This window comes from Centruroides vittatus, unplaced genomic scaffold (genome assembly GCF_030686945.1).
Source record: "Centruroides vittatus isolate TY-2023 unplaced genomic scaffold, ASM3068694v2 contig_349, whole genome shotgun sequence".
Taxonomy (NCBI): Eukaryota; Metazoa; Arthropoda; class Arachnida; order Scorpiones; family Buthidae; genus Centruroides; species Centruroides vittatus.
The window spans coordinates 1,874,154-1,900,726 of record NW_027122172.1 but is presented as its reverse complement, the minus strand read 5'-3'; the positions used below and the strand labels follow the sequence as shown (position 1 = coordinate 1,900,726).

The window sequence follows — 26,573 nt, the reverse complement described above, 5'->3', positions numbered from 1 at the left end:
GAAGCAGAAAGTTGAAAGTTAGAATTGCAGAACATGAGCCATAAAATATAATTATTGTAACTTTGGTTACAAGATACTACAATGGACAAGGCTGTGAGATTAAATTGAATACTATAATAATTGTAAGAAAAGGATATAATATTTATGAGACAGTTATATGAACATATAAGCAAATAATAAAATTAATGATAATTTAGGATGAGAATTAAATAGGTACTAGTATAATTATTTAAAAATGAAATAAGCAGAAATGACATAATATAAGGCAATGTTTCTCAACTGGGAATCATGTTGAGAAACACTCCCTTAGGGTCACAGAATATTTCAAGGAAGCCACTGGATAAAAATGTTGACTTTTGGGGAGCCAGAGCAAACTCTAGAGGGCCACAGTCAGAATAAAATAGTAAAATTATATGAAAACAAACTTCAATAAGTAAATTATTAGAGAAATGTATAAATTTTTAAGTACTTCATTTAAATAAAATGCAAAATTAAATTTGATAAGGAAATTTTGAACCTAAAATGTCATATTTGTTATCAAGCAATATTCATACATTTGTTGTTTTTTTTTTGTAAACAAAGACATGATGAATCTTACATGTGTATGCAAAGCATGTTATTTTTATTTATTTTTTTTCAAAGGATGCTTAATATTAAATATAGGTTTATTGCATGTAAATAGATATATAGAGTACAAATACCATGAAATTTCTTTAGTGCCACCATTTGTTCCTCTCTGAAATTGGCATAAATTTCAGTGTGGAGATAAATCTAAGTATTTTAAAAAATAACAATTATCTATGTACTGAACGCATGTTTTGAATTTGAAGATTGACAGTTACATGATTTAATGGTAACAGTATCATCTGAGGTGCAGAATTTATCAAAATGAGTTACTATAATGAGAGAGCCACAGAAAAATATTAAGCTCAAAAGAGGCCAAAGGTTGAAAAAGGTTGAGAAACACTGATATAAGGCATTAGTTTCATTGAGTGACTGTAAAAGCCAAGAAAATTTTAATATTTGTAATAAAAGTTAAATGAAGAGATTTATATCCAGAATATATGTTAGTATAATTAAGAAATGCACATTGGATCACTGGTGAAGAATTTTGCATTGTTTATATTTGGCCATCTTTTTTCAAAAAAATTTTATAATGCATATTCTATAAAAACATTAGAGTTGCTGGGGCACTCTAATCATGTTAAATCTGTTATTTTAGCAGTAATTACATTTTAATACATGCTAAATCTGTTGTTTTGGTAATAATCATGTTTATTACATTGTAGCTGACTGAATTGGACAATACTGTCAAAGTTCATTTTGGTTTAGCAATAGTATAAATGTATCAATGAATCAGTAGAAGTGTGATTAGTCTGTTTTTATTGGTCTTGTAGTCACAGTAGTATAGCACAATCAGAATATGGACAAAAAGAGCAAACTATTAACATCCAATAAGAATTTATACTCTATTTTTCTATACTAGCGTCTACTGTAAATAAACACCTTGTATGTTGCCAGGATGTTCAGGATTATATATATACAGGGTTCCTACGCACCTGGAAAGTCAGGGATTTTCATTAGTTTCGGAAAAAGTCATGGAATGTCAGGGAATTTGTCAAAAATTGTCAAAAAGTCAGGGAATTTGTCTCCTTAGCTGCCTCGTTGATTTCGTTTGCTGAATATGGCTGACCAAGCGTAGCCATCTGCAGGTGGCAAGAAGTAATGCTGCAATCTTTAATAAGAAAATATACCAGAATCCGAAATGGCTTTTTCACCGTTCTGAAGCCATATAATTTTACAGTTGTGGATTAATAACAGGATAAACTACTATTATGTAATAGTTTTTAATTTTAATAATTCAGCAATTATAAAAAGATAAATTTGTTAATTAGAATAAAAATAACTAATTAAAATTAGTTTACAAACTTTTAAAACTTGAATCGTAATTTATTAGAATATTCACTTCAAAATAGCTAAATAGATCAGTAAAAATCGGTAATTTAATTGTTTTTCACATTTAAAACATTAGTGTACAACATAAAAAAATTATAAATAGCTATCCGACATTTACAGTAAAATGCTGGCGCTGATTAGTAGTTTTTTACATTTGTTGTTACAATTTTCCTTGAAAGTACTGTACTGCAAGCATATTTTTCCCCCTCTCCCATTAATTTCTGCAACTTCGATACATAGTTTAATAATTAGTTTAACAGAAATGATGTTGGGTAACATAGCCACTGATTTTGGCAAATTTAGGGATCATACCTGTAATAGATATACTGTAGTTATAGTTTTGAAAATCAACTGGATCAGCGTTTCTCAACCTTTTTTGGCCCGCGGACCGATAAAATTTGTGAAAAAAATTTTGCGGACCGGTGGTGTTTTAACAAAAAACTTTACTATATATTAAAGAATTACTACAGAAGTAAATTGTAAAATTATTATCATCATTTATACATTATAAAATTTTTATTTATTAAATTATCACTATTTTTTTCAATAAGAAAATTTTTAATGCAGAGCGGTAAAAATTCTCTGCGGACCGATCAAGAATCTCCACGGACCGGTGGTTGAGAAACAGTGAACTAGATAATCCAATAGTTTAACCAATGTTAACTTGCTTATAATTAATTATAAATTTAAAAAGCTGGTAAATTTTAAAAAAATTAATCAAATGTATTTTAATTTTTTAGTATCTTAGTGCGAAACAACACCAAAACTATTTTTATAGTTATGTTGCAAAAGAACGAGATTTTATAGTTACGATTCTATGCGCTGAACTTCTATATTTTATTAATGTATAATTGTAATTTCGTTTGATGTTTATTTCTGTATTTATTTTATTTTATTTAAATTCTATAACATTAGTTCGTTTAATTAAAATTTGCTATAAAAGTGAGAAAGATGGTTTGTGATATGATTTGCAATAATTATAAGAATTGTAATTAAGGGTTAAAATAAATAAATTTTGTCTGAATTATTAAGAAAATTTTATGAAAAGATGAAATTTAATGCAAAATTAAATAAATAATAAATAAAAATTATTAAAAATAATTATTAAAACTCTGGCTTTACATCGAAACCGAAATCAAAATGGCGGCAACGGAACATTTTTTTTTCTTTTAATGAGTTGCCAATTCAGCTAATTTAGTGGATTTATGAACAATCTAGCTAAAAAAACCAAACAGTTCTAATGGAAACAGTATGATTTGAGTATTTTTATTAAAAAATGTCTAGCTGTAAATTTGAATTTTGAGTTGGTTGGCAACACTACTTTTAATTAATATATATGCAGATGCGGATTGGATGTCGTTTGAATGTTGTACTTAGTATTGTGACAAAACAAGTCTTACACATTGCTATCTGATCTGGTTCATCTGTCTTTTAATAATATTGTTCGAGGTTTGTGTTTTTCTACATTCTTAAATTATAATGGCACGGAAACAAACGAGGTTTAATCTCCAATGGCTAGATCCAGCTATTCATCCAGAATTCAATTCCTGGTTAGGAACTGTAAAAGATGATGATACAAAAGCATTTTGCCGCATTTGTTGTAAAGTTTTCTCGTTAAGTAATATGGGAAAGCGTGCATTAATATCCCATGCAAATAGTTCTAGTCATGTTGAAATAAAAAGATTGAAGTCGGAACAAACTTCGCTGGTAAGGTTTTTAACCCCGACAAATTCAAACTCTTCTAATAGTCAACAAAATGTGTGTGAAACGGCTTCTGTTGTGGAAGATAGATCTAAGATCATTAATGAACAGTCTCTCACCAAATCAACATTTCTTAGCAGCACATTGACACCTTTTGTGATAAAAGATGATGTAATAAAAGCAGAGATAACTTGGGCATTGGCAGTTGTAAAGAAAAAGATGTCACTCAATTCATGCTCTGATATTAAAAACATTTTCAAAAAAATGTTTCCTGACAGTGCTATAGCCACACAATTTCAATTGGGTCCAGATAAAGCTTCCTATATAATAAATTATGGCCTAGCCCATTATTTCAGAGAAAAATTGATTGATGCTGTTACAAGTTGTGATAATATTACTATCTCCTTTGACGAATCACTAAACAAAGTTGCTCAAAGAACTCAAATGGATCTTGTGATAAAATACTGGGATGAGAGTAAAGATAAGGTTATGACCAGATATTTAAATAGTGTCTTTCTGGATCATAGTACAGCAGATGATCTTCTCTCTGCATTTCTCAATGGCCTTTCAGACACTCATCTTGATTTAGCAAAACTTCTTCATATCTGTATGGACGGACCAAATGTAAACATAAGTTTTCTGAATAAATTAGAAGATCACATGGAGACACAGAATGTTGGTAAATCATTTGTGAGAATGGGAACATGTGGTTTACATGTAGTCCATGGTGCTGTAAAAGCTGGTTTTAAAGTAGTAGATTGGAATTTGTTACCACTGCTACGGAATTTGTACTATTTGCTAAAAGACTCACCCACTCGGCGTGCTGAATACATTGCTATAAGTGGAAGCAGATTGTTTCCCAAAAAGTTTGGTTCAACAAGGTGGTTGGAGAATGGAGAGTGCTTAGAACGTGCAGCAGAAGTTATTGAATCTGTGAAGACATACATAAACAACAGTACAAAGTTGAAAGACAGCAAGGTGGCTACATTCTTGAGACAGGCACTCAATGACCCCTTTATTAAAGTTAAACTTTTATTTTTTCGGTCAATATGTACACAAAGTGAGAGTTTTCTCACCCGATTTCAGAGCAAAAAACCTCTTGCACCTTATCTTTATAAAGCAGTTGTTCAATTATTAATGAATCTGATGAGAAAGTTTGTGAAAAATGACAGGGTCACGCAGTGCCGGATTAAGCCTCTAGCGGGCCCTAGACAAAATTTAAATTGGGGCCCATTTAAATAAGTTGCATCTAAACAAATCTTATATAATGTGACATTAGCGTAGCTAGCATGGGTGACACCCAGTGCGGATATCGTGGTGTCACCCATAACTTTTTAACTCTTTTATAAAACACTATTGAATTGTAATATCTTCGCACTCGAGCGACTTGAATGCTATATTGAGATATGCGATGTCGCGACGTATAAGTGTAGATTTAGAAAATAAATCATAACCATCCATACATCAGTACTACCACGAGATGCGGCCCTAGGAATATTTGTAGGTGACGCGAGAGATCTCGTGGCATACATTACTTCTGACGCGCGGGTGGCTGTTGACATTTTTTTTTTTTTTTTTTTGGGTAATGGCTAGTCGGACGGAGCTTAGTAGGAATTGTTAAATACAGCATTTTCTGTCCTATCAAATTTTGATTCAAGTTTCTAAATCGAAACAGAAAAATCTTCTGCACTGAAGCCGGGCCCTAGACATTTGCCTACTTTGCCTATTCGATAATCCGGCCCTGGGGTCACCGACAAGCAGTTTCTAAAAATAGATTTAAATGCTAATGAAAACTTGGTACATCTTAAGAATTTGGATATTGGTTTTGGAGCAAAAAAGGTTTTAAAAGAATTGAAAGTAAGCGATAAAGATATTCTGTGTTTTCTAAGAGATTGTCAAAAAGTGCTGAAAGTGATGACACAAAAGATTATTGAGAAGGGACCTGTCAAGTACAAATGTGTGAAGGCTTTGAGCAGCTTAGACCCAGAAATTATTAAAATGCAATCAAATGTTGGAAAATTGTATTTCAATGCTTTACTGGAGATTCTACATGATACAAACAGGATTAATGAAAGATGTGCTGTCAAAGCAAAAGAACAGTATAATATACTCTGCAATAAAGTATCCATAAAACCCTATTCTACAAAGTTTGAGGACTTCATATCTGAAAGGAGTGATGAGGATGGTCTGGACACATTTTATTGTGAAATTATGAAGGATGATAGGCAACTGCAAGATCTATGGTCTATTATCAAAATTTCTCTTTCTTTCTCACATGGGAATGCAAGTGTCGAGAGTGGTTTTTCAGTTAACAAATCACCGTCGAGTGAAAATCTTAAGAAAGAAAGTTTAGTTGCTCAACGCTTAGTTTACGACGGGATCCATTTTGCCGGTGGTATCGATCAAATAAATATAGACCAGAAAATGTTAACAGTCAGAGGATCTAGACAGCGATATATTGCATCTCTGCAACAGAAAAAAGATATTCAGAAGCAGCAGGCATTGAGGGCTGAAGAAAAAAGAAAACTTACACAACAACTTAAGGATTTAAAACAACACAAGAAAATGTTAAGAAAAGATCATGAAAAGGAAGAAAAAGAGATTGAAATGAAAATAAATACACTTGAGGAGAAAAAACTAAAACTACATTAATAGTTCTTCTATTTTGTGAATTGTAATTAATTTTTTATTTTCTAATTATCTGTATTTTGAAAAAAAGAGAATTAATACTAAGAAGTTTCTCTGTATTTTGATTGTCCATTTTGTAAAAATAAAAAGATTTTACAATAAATTACATACATTTGTTAGAGAAGCTATACTGTAAACTTACACCTATCCCTCTTTATTTCAAAATTGTGTAAAAATAGATTGTATATAATGTGGTTGACAAAGAAAACTAATTCTTTTTTTACATGATCAATTTTTTGAGGGAAAAAATGCTTTATTTGAAAATTTTTAAATTTAACTTTTTGTTAAAATTATGTTGCTGTTTAAAAAAAAGTTACTCTTTTTGTTGAAAGATTGGTTTTAAAATTACGTGTTTCTAAGTCGAGAGTTCATTTTAAGCACAGTACAGTACTATTTGTACTGTATGTCAAATACCATTTGTTGATTTTATGCTATCTTGTATTTACTAGATTTACATACAAATAATAATGATAAGTAATGATAAAATAAAAAGCTCATGTTTCATTTGTTGCTTATTTTTTCATTACATTGAAGTTTTGGATTCTATCAAACATTTTTCTACAAGATGTACCGGTATGTACTGTATTTTTTTAATGTGTCAGTCTTTGAAACATATCAACTGTGCAAAAAAAAGGGATAGATATACTCAATCAATGTTCACGGTAAATAAAATGCCGTTTCATTATGTCGATATTCCACACTAAGAAATGTGAGGGTCAGGGAATTTGGACAAAGTTGGTCAGGGAAAATCAGGGAAAGTCAGGGAATTCAAAACAAGAATTTGAGTAGGAACCCTGTATATACGTGTGTGTGTGTGTGTGTGTGTAATGGCTGTATAGAAATATAAAGATCCATAAACTTGATTTTTAGATTAATGCCAAACAATTGCTGGATTACATTGAGTTTTAATGCTAGTAATTATTTGACATTTAATTAGTAATTTGGCATCTAATACTTATCTCTAGACCAGGGATGGTCAACCTTTTTGAGTCCACGTGATCTTTGGAAAATCATTCAATGAAATAATTTATTCCAATTTACATTTGATACATTTATAAGTAAAAAGAAAGGATACAGTTCTCAAAACCAAGCATAAACCTATATAATACTACTCATCTCTTGATTACATGATACTTTTTAAATGTGGTCTTAGTTTTACATCAAAAAATGTATCTATTATATTTCAAGTTTAGAAATCAAGAGAATATGCTAATTGTCCAATGGACAACCAGTTCTAGATTTCTGATGATCCTGCAGTTTGGACAACCAGTTTGAAATGAACTGCAGTGTATGTTATATATATATATATATATTTTTTTTTTCTTACAGATTACCAGGTAATACAAAAAGAAATTACCACACTTGCTAAAAAAATAAAGTTTTTCTATTGCTTGCGCACTATACAGTCATTAATGCCAAATGACTGCAGGATTACGTCGGGCTATATTAATGCTACTAATTACTAATTAAATGTCAAGAAATTTGGCATAGAGCAGGGGTGGCAAACCTACGGCACACATGCCCATAGTGGCTTATAATGTATCTCATGATTTTGATTTATCATGTATCTTTCAATCATCCTTTCAGTTTATCAGTGTGGTATTTTTATTTCTAATAAAGTACTTTGTACATATACACACATTTATATCATGCTTTTTAAATCTTACATTTAAAATAATACAAATGATTTTTGCCATTTAAAGTTATAGATTTGTGATTATCACTATTCAATTTATTTTAAGAAAATTAAAAAATTTACATAATATTTTAAAATCTGTAATAAACATCTTTTGTCTCTTTAGTTGCAGTGCGAAGTAACAAAGTTAGTTGCCTCTCATCGAGGACACGGTAAAGTTTATGGTGATTTTGCTACATTTCCCGACCCAGCTGTAGCTAAAGTAAGATCTTATACTATAATTTGTTGTCTGTTTTAATTATGAATTGTATAATTATTTTTAACTTTATACAAAATGTTTAGACATTACAAGACAGCAAACAGTTTGTAGGAAGAGTGCAATTATGTCGAAACGACGGTTCAAAAGTCGACAAAGAACCTGAAGAAATTTCACTTCTTGTAAATTTAAATGATCTAAAAATGCTTCATTCCAAAATAATTTAAAAGGTGCTAATGTTATTTATTACTAAAATAAACTAAATGAGAAAAATTGATAAAAGGTGACATATTTATACATACATTAATTTATATTAAAGATTCAAATGAAAATGTGTGTACTGTGAATTGTTGCTATAATAAATTTTTTCTTTTTGTAATTATCACAATTACAGCTTATGCTTCATGTATCAAGTTAAATAGTACTAAAATTATTCAAACACAAAAAAATTTGTTAAAGTTTTCAATAAAATTGATTTAAAAATAACTTTAACTTGTATTTAAATAAATGTATTGGATTTTTTAAATGCAATTGAGTAATTCTACTCTAACTTTTACTTCAACAAATTAAGAATCTTAAAAAACTCTTATGAAATTATTATACTTTAAGTTATAGTACAAATTTAAATCTTTACAATTCAAGTTTCCTGAAAAGTAATATTATAATAAACATTTTCTTATAACAAGTAGGTAATAATGTAGATAACATGCAATTCTAGTGTTCAAAGTGTCCATAATATGCTTTGATACAGGCCTTTATCCTTTGTCTCCACTCTTCTATGCTGGTATGAATGCTTTCCATAGGAAAGGCAGCCTATCTCAAATGGGCTTTCTTTAGAGCTTCAATAAGAGTGTAGGATTTAGCACAGATCTTCAACTCAAATTTTGACCATATGGAATAATTTAATGGGTTTAGGTCAGATAATGCAGAAGGCCATTCTTTCAAAATGAAGACTGGAACTTTTTTAACCAATTCTGTGTGATTTTGGTACTGTAGGCTGGAGCTAATCTTGCCGGAAAGTCAAAGTTTGATTTTCGAACAGAATTCTATTCGGTGGTTCTATTACCGCTCGAAGAATCTATCTTGTAGTTCCTGGACTCACTTTAACTCTACTGATGCAAAGGAAAGTTCTGCTTTCCTTGCCAACTGATCTTCATAAATAAACAATAACCACAATCCTCAAATTTCAATAAATAATTTAATTTAATAATCTATGATAAATTCTCTAATGGATCTTTTGTTGCAGTAATAAACACCTTTCCAGCAATAATCTTTAATAAACCACAAATGTTTACGGTCTCTTTTAGGAGCATGCTTCAGATTTTACACTATTTTAAATAGAACAATTCGGTGAGTAATCCCTAAAAGAGACTGTTAAATAACATTTGCTGTTTATTAAATATTGCTGGAAAAGTATAATAAAGGTATTGTGTTTACTATTGTAATGTAATAATCTATATAAATTATTCTTTTGGTGATAAGTGTTAACAAATACCACTATATTCAGTTAACTTTGACATAATTCTTTTAAAGCTAAATTCTATTTCATAATCTTTCAGTTTAAACTGTATAATTATGAAGGTACGTCTTCTTAATTGTTTCATTTATAACATAAAAAGTCCCTTTTTTTTGTAAATTTTATGACTAATGATGGAAAACAACCTATCATGTTAAATCCAATCAATTTCTTTTATTTTTAAGAATTATTAAATAATAATTGTATCTTTTAATTCAGAATTTTTTACACAGTATTTCCCACGTCGAAAAGTAATTTATATACTGTTATATGATTTACCATTCTTTATAAATAGTGAACAAGTATAGTGGCCAGGTGATGATGATCAGCCTTTTGTTATGAAGTAACCAAGTTCAAAGTTAATCAGTTCTCAGAGATGATTATTGTTAATTAACTCAGATATGCTTGATACTGTCATTGCCTAATTAACACTAACTAATTACAGATTTTTTAAAATGTTTTAAATGCCTGTGATCCAAATTCACTCCACGTATGGCAGAAACGGCTGTAGATCACTAAAAGAATAAAATAGCACTCTTGTCCATTTCCCATTTCTTTGTCTGATAGTGCGCATAGGATACGCATTATCAGACAACCTTAATTTGATCTAGTTGGACCCAAATCGTGTTCGTATAGAGGTTTTAATATTGTAGCATTTAAGAATAAGAAAGATGCGGCCCTTACACGTGACTCATAATAGCCGACGGATAATCGTATTAAATATCGCTGCATGCTCTACATATAATACGTTGCATTTTATAATTGTTTTCGGGATTAATATTTTTCAAATGTGAATATACAGTGAACTTTTTGATGTAATGGCCACTCAATATAGTAAACAAATTTTGCCGGTCTTTGTTATTTTTTGTGTGTAGTGAAATCTCGCCATAGTGAATAATTTAACATTTCCCTCAATAGCCGAGGTGGAAGAACTTACCGCCGGGGGCCGTGACCGAATTCGGATAAGCAACTCCAAGAAATCTTTCGCGTGTGGTCTGTTCCAGATACTTCGTGTTTTGCTGCATGCTTCCTTAAGCTGGGAAATTGATATATTTATTAATATTTAATGTGACACAGGTTGTCCACCCCTGACCTAACTGCACCCAATTATTAATTTTTATGGTAAAGAACATGCACTAGAGCATTTTTATTAATCAAAAATGCAACAGAAATTAATTCATTGATTTGATTGTATGATTTAATTTCATGTAATAACGATAACTGTTCTATTTTTTATTACAAAATTTTTATAAGGGCATTTTAGAAAATACTAATGTCGTGCAAGAAATTAGCTAATAATTAGTTTATATATATTTTTTTAAATCAAAAACAAAAGGATTGAAAGTTATTTTCATTATATACTGTGTGTTTAAATTAAACACGATAGCTATTTTTATTACTCTAAAATTAGCGTATATTTTTACTGGATTTCTAGCGTGTTATAAGATATTAGAAGAGTCAAATTTCGGTATCATTCCGTCATTTCCTGTAGAACATAATGTCTGACGTTGAGATTTTATTCTTTTCTTCCCAATGCAATGTTCTCCTGCATGACATACGGTGCTTTGGTATGTGTAATTATCAATGACTGCTAAAGTACTATCTGGGAACATTTTTTTCATTACCTCTGTTTGATGGTGTGCTTGTTGTAAAAGCAAATGATGTTTGGCCATAAATAGTCATACTACTACTGTTTTTGCCACTACTTATTACAGAAGGTTCTGAAAATGGAAGAAACTGATTGTGCAAGAACCTTTTAAGTAGCCTTATCAGCCAATAACGATGTTTTGTTAACGTTTTTCAAAACTGTGTGGCACACTTTATCTACCTCTCGCAACATATATCATTGGAATCTTTTTCCATCAAATCCTATAACTCGGGATCTGTAAACCAATCATCGTGAAACGGTTTGCCAATACCCGTACTTGCTCTTTTTGATGGGAAAGCATGGAAGATTCTTCAAAAATCTTCCAATTTTCGTAAAATATGGTTAAAATATATATATATATATATATATATATGACTTTACATTACATTAGAGTCTGGATTATCCGACCTAAACGGGCGGGCAAAACGTCGGATAATAGGGAAGAATTAAGAAAAAGTTTATTAGACATCAAATTACGTTATACTTTTAAAAATTAGGCACTTAAACATAATATTTTACAACAAATCAACAGAAAAAAGATCAATACACGGTAATGTTATACAGTCATTCTAGTACATACGAACATTGGTTTTTTATACCATTTGGTGGTTCCATTTTTACATAGTAAATTACACAGAATCTGATGACAGATGATTCTGTGTTTGTGACCGAATTCGGATCGCATTCTTAGATGATCTGATTCGTAGTCAGACTAGTCACTGTCAAGAAGAAGAATGGCGTCATTGGCGAAATTGTCATTTGTCTCCAAAGGTTCTGAAGATAAATTCTCATAAGCAACAGGCTAATGATATGTCATTTTATATTTATTGAAATAAATGACTTAAATATTAGAAACAAAAACGAAAGGCATGATACTTTATTCGCTGAATCCTGAATCGTGGGGTTAAAAACACTCAGATACACTTAAGCACCTGTTCAAGCTATGAAATCATCATACCTGAAATGATTTACTATCGCGACACAAACAGCAACATCTTAACTCCAGCTACTTAAAAATCCGGATGGCTTACGTGTATTTTGAAATTAATACGGCAATTTTAAAAACACGGGGTTATTTAATTATTGAATCTTCAAAGAACAGGTTGCTTGCTAAACAAGCGATCAGTAGGAAAAATCTTAGCTGTTCGCTGTATGAACCCGAACCTGAACTAATGAAAGATGCGGTACAAGGAGTTTGCCACCAAAGGTATAAGAAGCGACAAGAAGAGCACAAAGATTGTGCAGTACTGTTAATGGAAAAAGAGGAACAGAGTGACTGTGAAATAACATTAACTACTGCGTAAATTAGGTAATAAATGGTTTTTTAAATTTGTATTATAGTTTCTGTAATTGTACTATGATAAAGTATTTATAATTACATTTTAATCATGAATGTTTCAGGGTAAATAATCTGGGTTTTTTTCTCATCCAGACTCAAGTTTTTTCATATGTCGCGAGTGGCAATTCTACTACAGAGTATGTCACACTCTATGGACCAGACCTAGGCTGATCATAAGTACCGTTTTGAACGGGACAGAACCGGTTTTTCGTTTTCTTCCGGTCGTCCCGTCTTGTTAGTAAATAAAAAAAATTCAGACCGTATTAAACACATTTGTATTTGTATATTATGAACTCGTGATTTGTTAGAAAATGTTTATTTTGCTTCGATAATGGTCATAAATTTGAATGGATACTGCCGAGGAAAATGCCTGGATAACAAGAAAATACAGAATGCTTTCAGCGAATTTAATTAATAATAATGTATAAATAACTGCTAATAACGCTAATTTATATTTCTTGACGGAATTTTAATAAAATAGGATCTGTATTTATCAGCTGCGGCTCCTCCATCGCGTTTTATTATTAAAAAATTATGGGTAGCCTGCAAGACCCAGAACGACTGGGTAATGAAAGACCGACCCGACCGTCCCCGATAAAACCAGTGATTTTCGTTTCGACTGGTGACACGTTGGCTACATCTACATCTACAAGAATCGTAGCCTGTGTCACTCGAGCGTCTATCACCGAGAGGACATTTGGTATAACTCAATTGTTTTTTTTTTTTTTTTTTTTTTTTTTTTTTTAACCCTTTCCGCCCTGTGGGCACTAAGAGGGCCTCTTATAGTAGGCCCATTATGGGTTCGGCCAGGCCCACGATGGGGCGACCGGGTGGTGAGGGACGGGGCCCGACATATCCGAACGGACCACCCCCCGAAAAATTCCTGGGGATTATTCGACCCGTTCGGATTCGATCCCGGGTCCCCAGAGCGGTAGGCTGCCACCTTAACCGCTCGCCATCCGGCCGGGTATACTCATTGTTAGAAGGAGACGATAAAAAATGAAACTGAATGTTTTTGTAAGTAATCAAAAAAAAAATTGTTTACGTTAGAAGAATCGAATTAAAAACAAAAATTATACTCGAAAAATTAAATATATTTACAGACAAATTTTAATTTTTTTTTTTTTAATTTTAAACGACAGGTGGCGTAATTTAGATACGATGGAAATATATAAATAGGAAACCACGTGGGAGAATGGTTGGTTTATTTTGTTTTCTGTCGTCGAAAGGTTAGTTTCTCTTTTAAATAATACCACGATGATTATATCCGATTTGGTAGAACGATCGGCACCGTAAATTTTTCCCACGTTAAGAATATTTGACGTTCTATACGTTATTTATTTAAATTTGTTAGGCCTTGTTCAAACTGTTGTAACAATATGCAATTCCGTTTCCTCTCGTGACATTTCGCATCTCTTAATTTTCCTATTTTCCTCAAGGACTATATCCATAAGCTTCCATTCTCCTCCTATTCTTCCGGTCAAGAGTTTAAAAATGACATGCGTATGTTGCGCCACATTCCACATTGCTGTCTTGATTAATTTGAATTTGACTTTTCAATTTAAATGTTCATTGCTGTCTTTTTAATATTTTAAAGAAAAATGTTAAGTTTTGAGACGTAGTATTGCCTCAAGACTGTTATAATTAATGTTCCGGTTTCATCTCCGTTTTAATAGAAATGTACTGGTCTGCATTGTTCTCCCGGTGTCAAACTCTTTGATACTAAATAGTTCCGTTCAGCAGACTCAACAGTTCGAGAGCTGTTGAGTATTTTTCTGTGGTCAAAGTACACCTAAGTAACCCCAATGGTGACGCTATGGCCGCGCTTCTGACTTCGTGCTCCCGACAGACCTCCCGGAGGGGAGCCGTCGGCAGGCCGCCAAGTGTATAACGGTAGTTATGGAACAAAAGAAAAAAAGGGAGCGTCTGCTAAAAATATAATTAATCTAACCTAACCTAACAGAAGTGCCGCCATTGGAGTTACCTAGGTATACTTTAACCTTTCCTGCCAAACACCCTCTATGGTAGTGCTGTATTTTGGAACATTGCACTAAGTAGCATCTTTCATTTATACTACCTATTGCTACTCGAAACTGACCGGTAATGACTGCTTTTTGTTCCAATGCATACTTTTCTCGTTCGGCAGATGTAACTACGTAACTGCTACCGATCGAAACATCTTTGCTCGGTTACAACCGTTGACTCTGCCAAATGCAGCCATTGTATTTCTAAAATGAGTCATCTTGATGTTTAAAATCAAATGGTGAAAATAAAATATTTCTCTTAAAGATTATCTGCAAATTACTTGTTTATATTACAAAATAATGATGGTATACACTAATATGAACATAATTAAGGCAATTAGTCGGCTTTATTATGTTGGTTTCGTAATTGGTACTGTGGGAATAGATGTCTTTTGTCGATGTGGCCGTGTAGAGTGGTCCATTGTGGCAGTACTCTGGATCTCTACTTTCGTTGCTTCTTGTCGACAGTTTTCTTCCGCGGCAGTGTTTCCTCTTCGTACGATATATTTTGCTATGTAAATTATATTGTACAGTACATGCAGTCTAGAGGTATTGGAATTTTGGACTGTGGTCTCGAAAATTAAAATCGTGGATCTTCTCTCGATCTTGCAAGTTAGGACCTTGTTTAATGTCACTTGTTATTTCAAACTTTGAGTTTGTAAGTTTAATTTTTTGGCCTTTGTTTTATATAGATTCTAGTTGTTTAAATTTTTACTCGTTGCATCATTTTGACTTATTTCTTTTGAATTTGGATTAAGTATAAAGTTATTTTAAAAATTAATACTGAATAATGCTTGTAAAATTGCACGGCAAATAAAATATTCAATCGTATTAGGTGGAACTTGTCCAGTCGCACCTAATATTGTCAGGTCTTTGGTTCTTGCTTCGTTAAAATTTGGATAAACTTAATGTTTAAAACATGCTTTGTTAATTTTTACTACTATGGTAATTTCTCAAATGTACTTTTCTTAATGAATTTTTTTTCTATGGATACAAAGTAAAATTAAATGCACTTTGAAGCCTTGTATTTTATGCCGGTGTGAATTTTAAAATATAATTGAGCTTAAATGTCTTTTTAGTGATATATTATCAGAATAATCAATTAAAAACTTATAAATTTTCTCTTAATTGAAATTTTTACTGTCAGTTTTATCTAATTAAACTTTTATTTTTCATGTATTAGTGTAATTTAATACTATTTCAGAATACAGAATTCTAGACTGTTGTTAAATTTATTTCAGTAGATTATTATCTATTAGATTAGATAGATAGTTAACGTAATAAATAGGATTTAACAATTTGGAGGGCTTATCGCACCAAGGCCGACAGAAAGAAGGACCAGATCTTTTACAAAAAAGTTAGTCTTTAATAATCACATTTCAAATTTAGGTAAGGGTACATTTTAGCTACAAGGACCCCTCGTCGGCTTACAAACGCATGTTAAGTTTAGAATTAATTTTAAATTCACTGTCCTATATGAAGAGCCCAGATCGGGTCAAGCAATTAGTTAAATTAGTGTTAAATAATAACTGTTTTGAATTTCGAGGTAAATATTACCGACGATCGGAAGGTATTCCAACGGGATCTCGCATAGGTCCTAGATTGGCAGAGTCGTGTACGATCGTAATCGATAAAGAAATCAATTAAATCCGAGGTATAATAAGTTATCAAAGATACGTAGACGACTTTTGTCGTCTACGATAAAAGCATACTAGATATCGACTCTTTTGTTTACGAAATTAATTTAATAAATAAAAATGTTCGATTCCAATGTGAAAAAGAAGTAGAGAATAGACTTGAATTATTTAGAACTTACTATAGTTAGATTAAATGGTAAATTATTACTTAAAAAGTATGTTAAAGATTGTGCTACTGGTAAAGTTATACACTTCAAATCTAATATACCTTTTTATAAAAGAACACCTTTCAGATGTATATCAACAGAATTAGAGAGAACAACCTTGTAGAATGATCAAGAAATGGAAATACGAAATATAGTAAGAATGTTTAGCTTAAATAATTACCCTAGAACATTATTGTTTAAGTGGTTAGAATTAATGAAATTTTAAAAGATAGTATCAAGAGTATTCTGACAGAAAACAATCAATTAAAAAGAAGATTACAGGAACACCTGGAAATTCTGAAAATACGGGAAGACGTTAGAATTAATAACGTGGGACCGAAGCTACGCGAGGGGTGGGTCGACATCGTTTTTACGTAACCTCGAAACAGATGTGGGAGTATATTCACATTGCATCGTAAAATGAATTGTAACAAGGCAGACTTCACCCAGTCTTATGGATCAGGTATATTTGTTTTAAGTCTTGAAACCAATTATTTTAATAATAATAATTTTATTGTTAGTTTTCCTCTGTTTTTGGCTTTTAATATACTTAACGATATTTATTATTAATAGTGGAACAGTATACCAGAATTTGTAAAATGTGGGAGAAAATAAGACATTTACTGGTCCCAAATAATATGATATATTGTATTGAAAAATTTTATGCTCGATAGTTTTTGTGAGATCCCGGGGAGGTAAGAGGGAGTCGTACCTTCCGTTCCGGCGACTCACTTGTCAAGGATGGCTGTTACGTAGACGGCGCGTCACGCGTTACGCGAGTGGATGAGGAGAAGAATGGGGTCGACGATAAGGCGAAGCCGACAGTCAAGAAAGACACCATTTTATAACAAAACAAGATTTATTAAAAGCTAAACGAACAAAACTACACTTCTACCCTCATATACAAAAAGGGGCCAGAGAGAGAGAGTTTACAAATATTTTTCATACCTCTTAACAAGTCCGTAACAGACGAATATTCTCTCAGAAGTGACGATGATTTTCGGGATGACGGAGAATCAGTTAATGGGACGATGGCACGTAGAACCTTAGAATTCGTAGACTGGACAACGGCACTTAAAAACTTAAGAAACTTAGAAACTTTCGGGTTCGGTCGACGGCGCAGTGCACTTCGTAATGGAGAGACGATCGGAGAGCCCTTTTAGGGGGGAAGGAAGCGTCTTTTATAAGTTTTTGATGAGAAAACCCGTCACGTGATCGATAACGGATTGCATTTTGGGCCATAGGTGTTCCCGGGATTTAAATAAACGACTAGCTCGGACGCTAACTGTAAACCATCGTGCAAGATGATCTACCTGCATCCGAGGGAATAACGGCTTGTTGATAGTTAGGGGGCGATCGTTGCCCGTCGAGGGTCAACAATTTCCCGGGTATGGAATGTTGTCAATTAAGCCGTTTATAACTGGAGTGAAAAAATTCAGAAATTTCTAGTTTTTTTTCTTCCAGATTTCACATTTTAGTTCTTTAGTATATGGGTTACATTAAAAACTGTAAATACAGTGCAGTGTATATATTAGATATTCCTTTGTATCGGTTAACTATTAGTGTTATAATTATTATGTTGGTGCCACGCGTTTGTAAGCCGACGAGGGGTCCTTGTACCCGAAATGCATGCTTACCTAAATTTTAAAATGTGATTATTAAAGACTAACTTTTTTTGTAAAAGATCCGGTCCTCCTTTCTGTCGGCCTTGGTGCGATAAGCCCTCCAAATTGCTAAATCCTATTTATTGGGTTATCTAACTCTATCTAATTTATAGTCATGGGCTAAAAGCATCTTTTATTATTATTAGATTATCTGTTCTACCAAGTTTTTATGTAATATATTTTCATCTGTTGGTTATTTGTTTTTCTAATATTCTAGCCATTGATGTTAGAAAGTAAAATAAGTGATTTAAATATGCATTAATCATTGAAATAAAGGAATATTTATGTAAAGATTTAATTTTCTGAAAATTTAAAAGTAAAATTCTTAATATTGTGCGTTTCTATTTTTCAGTTTTCTTCTAGAGTAATGGAAAGTGCAGTTAAATTTATTAACAACAATATTCAAAAGCATTGCGTTGTCATCTTTACCAAACCGTGTGCCCCCATTGTAGAAAAGCCGTCGAGGTTAGTAAAATTTAACTGCGTTTCTAATAATAAAATATTTGAGTATTTAATTCTTATTTAATCAGTTGTCTTATGATTGAATAATCAATACTTTATGTGGTTATATTTTGACACATTGTTATAAATGGAATTCAGGAAAATATATGCAGCAACGAGTGCATTGAAAACAAATGGAGCCATTCGGACTAACTTTCTCTTATATATAAAAATTTTAAATTATAGTATATTTTTTTTATTACAAATTAAAGGGTGATATTAAAGGCAAATCAATGAATCATTTTCTTACAAATAAATCTGTTTTTATCCATTAGCAGCCACAAACGACTGCCGTAATCCTCAACTTTTGTTGTTTGTTTAGTTATGAACCGTTGTTCCGTACCGTTTTTCTATATAAAAAAAAACAACTGTAGACCTTCAAAAATGTACTTAACTTAAAAAGAATTCTCAGTTTTTATCAAAGGAAATGCATTTATAACAATGCCAGAATAATATATTTACAAAATAATTTTTATAGTTTTTTTTCCTAAGTTTCACGTACTCTTCATTGGAAGAGTCGCATTGTATGCGAGAGACTCCAATCTCCGGAGGAGGGTTAAAATAAAAACTAACCGGAATTGCAAAGTTAACCGCGGCCCTTAAAATACCGAATATTTCTTCATTGCTAATTTAAGTCTAAACATTCATTTTTTTTTTATTACTATAATATTGTGTTGGTGCTATTTTCAATTTAGTGCAAAGAGACAGGATTCTCCTTGATGCGTGTGCACCAAATTTACACTTTATTGATATTAAGCAAAGTAATGTATAAACTTACTTTTAAAAATTTAATGGAAATATAAAACTTATTTGGTGATCATTACCCTAAAATCCAGATAACTTGTACCCGTAAACTAAGAAAATCTGGATTTGAGGTAGCAAATAATAGTATTGATGTAGGAAGATAAATTCTTTATCTTTACAAAATAGAACTTTGGAACCTATTCCTAAATCATGGATTAGGTGATGTAATGTTACAATTATTAAAAATTTATTCTTTATATACAGTTCATTCATTTCAAATTTTCAGATTATATATATAATTTCAATATTTATACATTCTTCTTCATTTTAGATCTTTGATAAGCTAGGTGCTCCATATAAAACAGTAGATATAAGTAAACGTAGTGATGTGGAAGAGGTACAGAGAGTATTTCGTAAAATGACTGGAGCGCACACTGTAAGTACCTTTTTTTTTTATACTATATCATACATTTCAAAATTGTTAAACGTAGTGATAGCTAAAATAAATCTTTTTTAGAATTAAGAAATACATCAAACAATTATTACTAACCAAACTCGTTGAATATTTAAATCTTGATTTAAAGTCAGATATTTATTATAGATACCTCAACCCATGACATGAATGTATCTGCACTTGTCATAAATAGTAAGAGAAGCTGAACTGTTTAGTAAATAAAGTATTCCACTTGAGCTATATTTACAACAAACATTGAGATACCTATTGAAGTTTATGTACTGTATCGATTTAAGCTTTAGAAACCTATTCTGCTGAATATGTAGAGGCTATAAATTGCATGCAACCTGTACTTTTAGCCATTACTTGGCTTCATATGCATAAACTTTTGCAGTTGTATTATGTACAGTCACTCGTACACAGATTTTACAGTCCTTTGTACGTGTATCGTTTTATTTTTTAGAACTCCAAACAATGGCAAGAATGTCATTTGTACTACTGGTATGAGCAGATCTTCAGAAAAAATGCTATGGAGCGATCGTGTGGTGGATTTATTGGGAATTGTTAGGACACGTCTGCTGTCAGATTGTTCCTTTGACACTACAAGGAAAAAAACTTCAATTCTTGTTTATGGCAACAGTAGACTATCAACTGCTGCTGCCAGGGAGGACCGAACTTTGCTTTGTCGTGATATACTGACCTGGTATGTTTGTGTTGGGAGCAGAACTGTAGAACAAATGCATAAACACCTGGTATCTCAATAAAAATGCAACAGGTTACATTACACAAGTTACAACTTGTACCAGAGTAAGCTGAAATTCCTATGCTGAATCGACATTAACATGAAGTGATTTTCAAAGGCCAGGTACCACCTTCCTGTACAGTAGCTGGTGATTTGGTCCGCTAATTGCTCTGTCCTGTACAACATTGTGCGGAGTCGTCGGAGAGCCCAATGAAGGACTAACCCAAATTGTGTGAAGCATTTCCAGTCACAATGCAATTTTTGGGGTGTTTGGGTATTCTGTCTTTGTTAATTTTATTCCATATGATGGGACTGTCAATACACAGTGCTACCAAAGCAATTTTGTGTCGGCATTTGCCTTCTGTTGTTGACCTATGTCTGCAAGATGTGATCCTTCAAGTGTTTACTGCATACTACATGCTCTACCACTGCTAGTTATTGCCAAAATTGGGCCCAGATACTCTGGAATCCATGCTGAACCCAATTGAGGACCTGTAGTATGTTTTCAGCTTCAATTGTTTTTCACATTTTCCTGATGACTATTTAAAGAATCATATACCTTGCACCAATATTCCACAAAATCTTGTGTTTGGTAATTCATCTAGGTTACGTAATGTGTGAGACAATGTTTGAAGTAGTGATTATATGCAAATGCAGGCTGTGCACAAATTTATTGCTTTTGTGTTTCAAGTAAAATGATATACACTATGAAGGCACCTATCACATAGAATGTATTTGTTTGTTGTAGAGCATAGTTGAAATAGAATACTTTACTAAACAAAGTTTTCTTACAAATTACAAATGATTTACTTACTGTGTGACTAGTGTACACATTTACTGCTAGGAATGAAATAAAAGAAATTGAAGATAATATTCAGAACTTGACCAAGTAGCATTGAATTAGAATTCAAATTTGTGTTTTATTCTAAAGTTTGATTCAAAAACATATTAAAAAATTCAATAAAAGATTCAAATTTTTAAGTTTTCTAGTAATAATAAAGGGTAGAAAATAAATTATCTGAAATGTTTCTATTTTAAAATTAGACAAGTAAACCAGCGAAACCATTTTTGGGACGAGACTGTCTCTCGCGCGCAAATCTCGCACTCGCACCCGTTTGTAGAAAGTCTCGGCATTTCGTATTTTCTTTTGACCCAGTTCTCGGTCCCCCGATTACCTGCAAGTCTGGTTTATTGTGCGCGCGCACGATTTGGGCTCCAAATTACAACTCCCGACACGTACTCCTTCGTGCTTGTGCAGCCGTCGACAGCAGCATGATTTTAGAGACAAGACAGTTTCATCAACAAGATGCAAATCCATGGATGTAAACAAAGAACTTCTCATTACTTTTCATCTTTTATTAAAGAAATAGAAGTAACTTGTGTGTGGGGGGGGTCTCAACTGGGAACATTTTATATACTGGCAAGATTGAGGTGGTTGTATTTCTGTATTTTTTCATAAGACTTCCATTAGAGCAGTTGTAATTTTGGCTATATCTTGTTAGAAACACATTATTGATTTTTATGTCTGATGATCTAATGTACTTTTTATTTACAGTGTGTTTTAATTTGCATATCTAACAGACTAAAAATAAATATATTCCGACAAGTTATAATTTTGTTTTAAGTTATCTTGCTAGTGTGTAAGATATTTCGAAATTTGACAACCAAAAATTTTTGTCGGTGCTATATCCAAGTTATCATCCAAATCTTGATTTTTATTGATCTTTTCTGTTTATATTTGTTTACATTTCAGCGTTGTTGTTCTTTCTTACTAAAAACAGATTAAGAAAATCATGTACTTAAATCAAGATTTCAATTTATTCATTCCATTACCATTAGATGATGATGGTGATAAAAGTGCAGGGATAAAGGAAGTTCCAAAAATTTATTTTATTTGTATAAGACAAATTAAAGTGTCTTTTTTTATAATTTCTTATATCATCCATGCATTTATTTCTATTTATTTAAATACAATAATCATCAATCATATTAATTCCAGAAATTATATTTTTAAGTAATAGCAATTTGTTTTGAATTCAAAGTTTCATCAGTATATTTTAGATTTCAAGGAAAAACTTTTTTTTATTTCTAATCTTCTCTGTACTAGAATCAACTATTTATTTTAAGGTATTTTTTATTCGTTCTCTCAAGTAAAACTGATCACACTTGGTAATGTCCAGCTAATTATTATTTGATTATTAATGCTCTGTTGTATGTAGAAATTTCTGTCAGTTGTCTAAGGAAAATTTCTCATAACTTCAAAATAGAACTATAGACTGAAGGATTAGGGAAGTTCCATTTATTCCGAATGGTTTCTGTCGTGTTTCGTTACAAATGAAAAATAGCATCTCCACGAGGAAATGTTAAATTTAATAGTAAATCTCCAAGCAATTAGAATTGTAATGTTTCATATTCATTACTGCTAAAAGAAGTTTAGATTATTATTAAAATCTGGAAATAATTTTTTTCTTACAGGTTCCTAGAGTTTTCATAAATGGAAAGTGTGTCGGCGGAGGAAGTGAAACCAAAGAATTATACGAAAAGAATATGCTACAAGCTTTGATAGAAAACTGTAGTAATTTAAGATGATTAAAATACAACCATAAATTATTATTTATAATGTTAAATCGTTAATTTATTTTCATGTTAAATTTAGAATTTAAATTTTATTTTGAAAAATTAAAGTTTTACTTTAATAGCTACTGTATATTTAAATTTGTTGTTCATAAGTACACATGTCTCACAGAAAATATTGTGCAATATATTATTCACATGAGAAGATTTTTAAAATGAAGTTTGTCCTCATACATATTTCCCTCCTTGTATTTAGAATACAGTATTTTCTCTCCAGGACATTGTTCTGAACAAAGTTGGGTTTGAGAGTTCATTAGAGTTTGATGAAGGGATAGTTGGTACTTGAAATGATGACCTCAAACAAATATTCTTTTTTGAAAAACAGAATTTTCCCAGCAATGAGTGATTTCAAGTTTAAAAAAATCCAGCAATATTTGGTGGTGCCATGTGTTAAGCTTTTTGCCATTTTATATACTTTTTAAAATTAATTTAAAATAAAAAGCTTTGAGGCTAGGGATGAGTTTTATAAATGATAACAATTTTACTTCTTGTCATTTTCACGCACGACCTCATTTAAAGGTCAGGGAGGTGGATCTCCAATAGGGTTGGGCTTAATCACCAAAATTTAATAGCATCAATCCCCTGGGTCACTCACCACCCTGCAAAATTTCAGAAATTTTGACAAAAAGCATAGGAGGTAAGTTTCAAAGAAAGTGAACAAAATAGTGGCCCCCACATCCAGGAACTGAATTTTTTTTGCATTTCTTGACATTTCAAGGTGTCCTGCGTCCAAAACTTACGTATAAGAGGGAAAGTACTTTACAGTATTTTTAAACAGCTGGAAAAGCGTTTCTCCCTATAATAATCCAATTTTTAAAAAAAATGTCAATGTGTAACATGCCCCAACAATATCATTTGACATCTGAAGCAATCTCATCATTGAGCATACAGAAAACTTGTGCTCAAACTCACTAGTGTTATCCAGATTTTTCCTAGTTAATTCATTAATAATTACAATTACATATAAATATAATAAATTTATGGAGCTTACTTTCCCTAAACAAAGAATCTGCATATATAGAATTCAAAGCTGAAGTCGGCATTATAGGGGCATCCAAAATTTAAAAAAAAAACTGATGGAATTTCAATTGACAACTCGCACAAATATTCCTCAGAAATGTTCAAATAAATGAATTTAATAATATATGTTGGGCCTACAGTAATCACAATTAAATATATTCTTTTTTCAACGTAAATCTAAACCCCTAAATTATTAGATAAATATTCAGAAGTCATTTTGTGAGCATTAGGCTGTGTACGATTTAAATGGATAAATTCGAATTTTTTTGTTCTAAGTTTATAAATCAAAATTCATCCATATAATTTCCAAATTGAGAGAGATTTAATTATTTTGATTGTCAAATTTTAATTGAATGCAAATATTAAAATATATGCACAAGCCACGATTAGGACAAAACATTAAGATTCACGTAGGTTGGGTTTGAAACTTAGTCCGCCGATTAAATCGCAACGAAACGTTAATCGTGTCGACTAAATTATTGACGGTGTTTTCAAGAGAGATGCCGCTGTTGCCAAGTGCCGCAACGAAAAGTAACGGGAATGAAGTAGAGGAATACAGAATCCTATTCGACATCCTCACTCCAAAAATATGGCCACCAGATACATCCGTATCAGTATGTTTTGGAGAAACGAGGGTCGAGAGTTTTAGGGCAACAGAATGCCCGTAAGTAAGGTAACAAGACGTCCACCAGTTTTGCCAGTTTTTAATATTTGCGAGAGATAGTGAGGGTAAACCCAGAACACCCGATCAGGATTAGTAAAGAATGATATTGGAAAAGATTGGTCCATCTTTCCTCTCCTATAACAAAAAATATTTAAACACCTAAATAATTCATTTAATTTTATTATTATGTATAGAACTAATCAAAGGAATAACTACAAAAATAAATGAAAGGTTCTACATAATCTAACCTCTACAATAATTGAGTTATTGAATATTTTAAACTCTAATAATCAATTCTTTACCTGTTTACATACATTCAAGATGATGGTGTTGAGAGCATTAACAATATCTAGAGATGGAGAATAGGAAGTTCGGTAGATCGACGATTCGGCACTCGGTAAGAGTGCCAAATAAGACCAAAAACTAATGCACGACTTTAGTCACCCTTTAGCCACATGCTTAAGCATGGCAAAAGCAGTGTTTGAAAAGGTGACCCTTCACCTTATATACTCATTGGTTCACCAATGGTATAGTTCCGAATATCGTGCCATATTTCAAACATTTTTGTGACTATAGTTGCATTTGAATGCCTCATTCAACTATGTTTTGAAGGAACTACATTGCTTCTCTCCATGATTCAGAGGAAGTACTTCCTTTAATAAAGATTGTAATTGTAATTTTTCTATCATCTTAGTTAATAATTTTTAAAAGATTTTAAATCTTGTTTAAAACATTGGAGTTGAGAAGGGATATTTTAGAGTTTCACATTTGATTATAGAGCAATTTTATTAACACTTCAATATAATATCACCAATTTATAGATAAATAAATATTGAACTTTGGCTACTGTAATTTTAAATCAGTTTTAGACCTCACTTTCACTGATTCTGAAATGTGTCCCTGGTTGGACTGTAAATGTTATGGTCAACCTACCTACAGGGGGAAAAACTGGTTTGGCGGGAATTGAATTATAGTAGGTTCGAGTTATCGGGCTTTATATATTTTAAAGGTAAAATAAAGATTAGATACTGCAAAAATGCAAAACGTTAGCATGTTAAATAGGTTCGTAAATAAGCCTGTTACGACAATGTGCCTGTAATTTCGTTCCAATAACTGAAATCTAACATTGGGGTTTGGCAATAGAAATGAAACCGAATGGGGTTTGCCACTAAAAAGGACATTTTAGGCAGGGGACACTACAAGTTTGAGCCAGTTTTCCTTCCTTGAACATCATTTCCACAAATGCATCATTAAACAACACAGTACTTACATCAAGAAAGTTACTACAGATTACTTCTTCCATGCCATTCTTCAAAACGCACAACAGTATAACCCTTCAATCTTCTGACAACAACATCATTCAGAATCAGTAACACCTCCAACTACAGCATCCATCTTAACTACCTAGCTTTTCAAAATACTAACCTCCCAGACATGTGCGCCCAACAATGTATTAACACTATAGTAGCAACTGACGGGTCAAAAGACACCAACAGCTGATGGCAGCTTACATAGACACCGAAAATAACACCACGGCCCACTA

The 26,573-nt window shown here is 32.0% G+C and overlaps 2 protein-coding genes and 1 long non-coding RNA gene across 5 annotated transcripts in view; all 3 read left to right on the top strand.

The window, feature by feature from the left end:
- The window catches only part of LOC136974406 (dynactin subunit 1-like), a 77,578-nt gene extending 68,855 nt beyond the window's left edge, over positions 1-8,723 (top strand). For both annotated transcript variants that reach the window (XM_067269274.1, XM_067269273.1), the window contains exons 29-30: positions 8,148-8,243; positions 8,324-8,723. In XM_067269274.1, the coding sequence (XP_067125375.1) occupies positions 8,148-8,243; positions 8,324-8,464 (237 nt within the window). In that variant the 3' untranslated portion in view covers positions 8,465-8,723. The remainder of the gene's footprint in view (positions 1-8,147; positions 8,244-8,323) is intronic.
- On the top strand, positions 3,615-6,309 carry LOC136974481 (uncharacterized). The gene is made up of 2 exons (XM_067269391.1): positions 3,615-4,811; positions 5,406-6,309. Exons 1-2 carry the CDS (start codon positions 3,877-3,879, stop codon positions 6,307-6,309), a joined length of 1,839 nt encoding a protein of 612 aa, XP_067125492.1. The 5' UTR covers positions 3,615-3,876.
- A 5,165-nt stretch (positions 8,724-13,888) lies between the features above and the next one.
- LOC136974469 (uncharacterized) lies at positions 13,889-23,414 on the top strand. 2 transcript variants are annotated; one of them, XR_010880644.1, is made up of 5 exons: positions 16,741-16,761; positions 16,890-17,070; positions 18,624-18,736; positions 19,848-19,952; positions 23,188-23,414. It is a non-coding gene; the product is annotated as an uncharacterized lncRNA (long non-coding RNA). The 2 variants fall into 2 exon arrangements; XR_010880643.1 differs by lacking the exons at positions 16,741-16,761; positions 16,890-17,070 and adding an exon at positions 13,889-13,969.
- Positions 23,415-26,573: the final 3,159 nt, after the last annotated feature.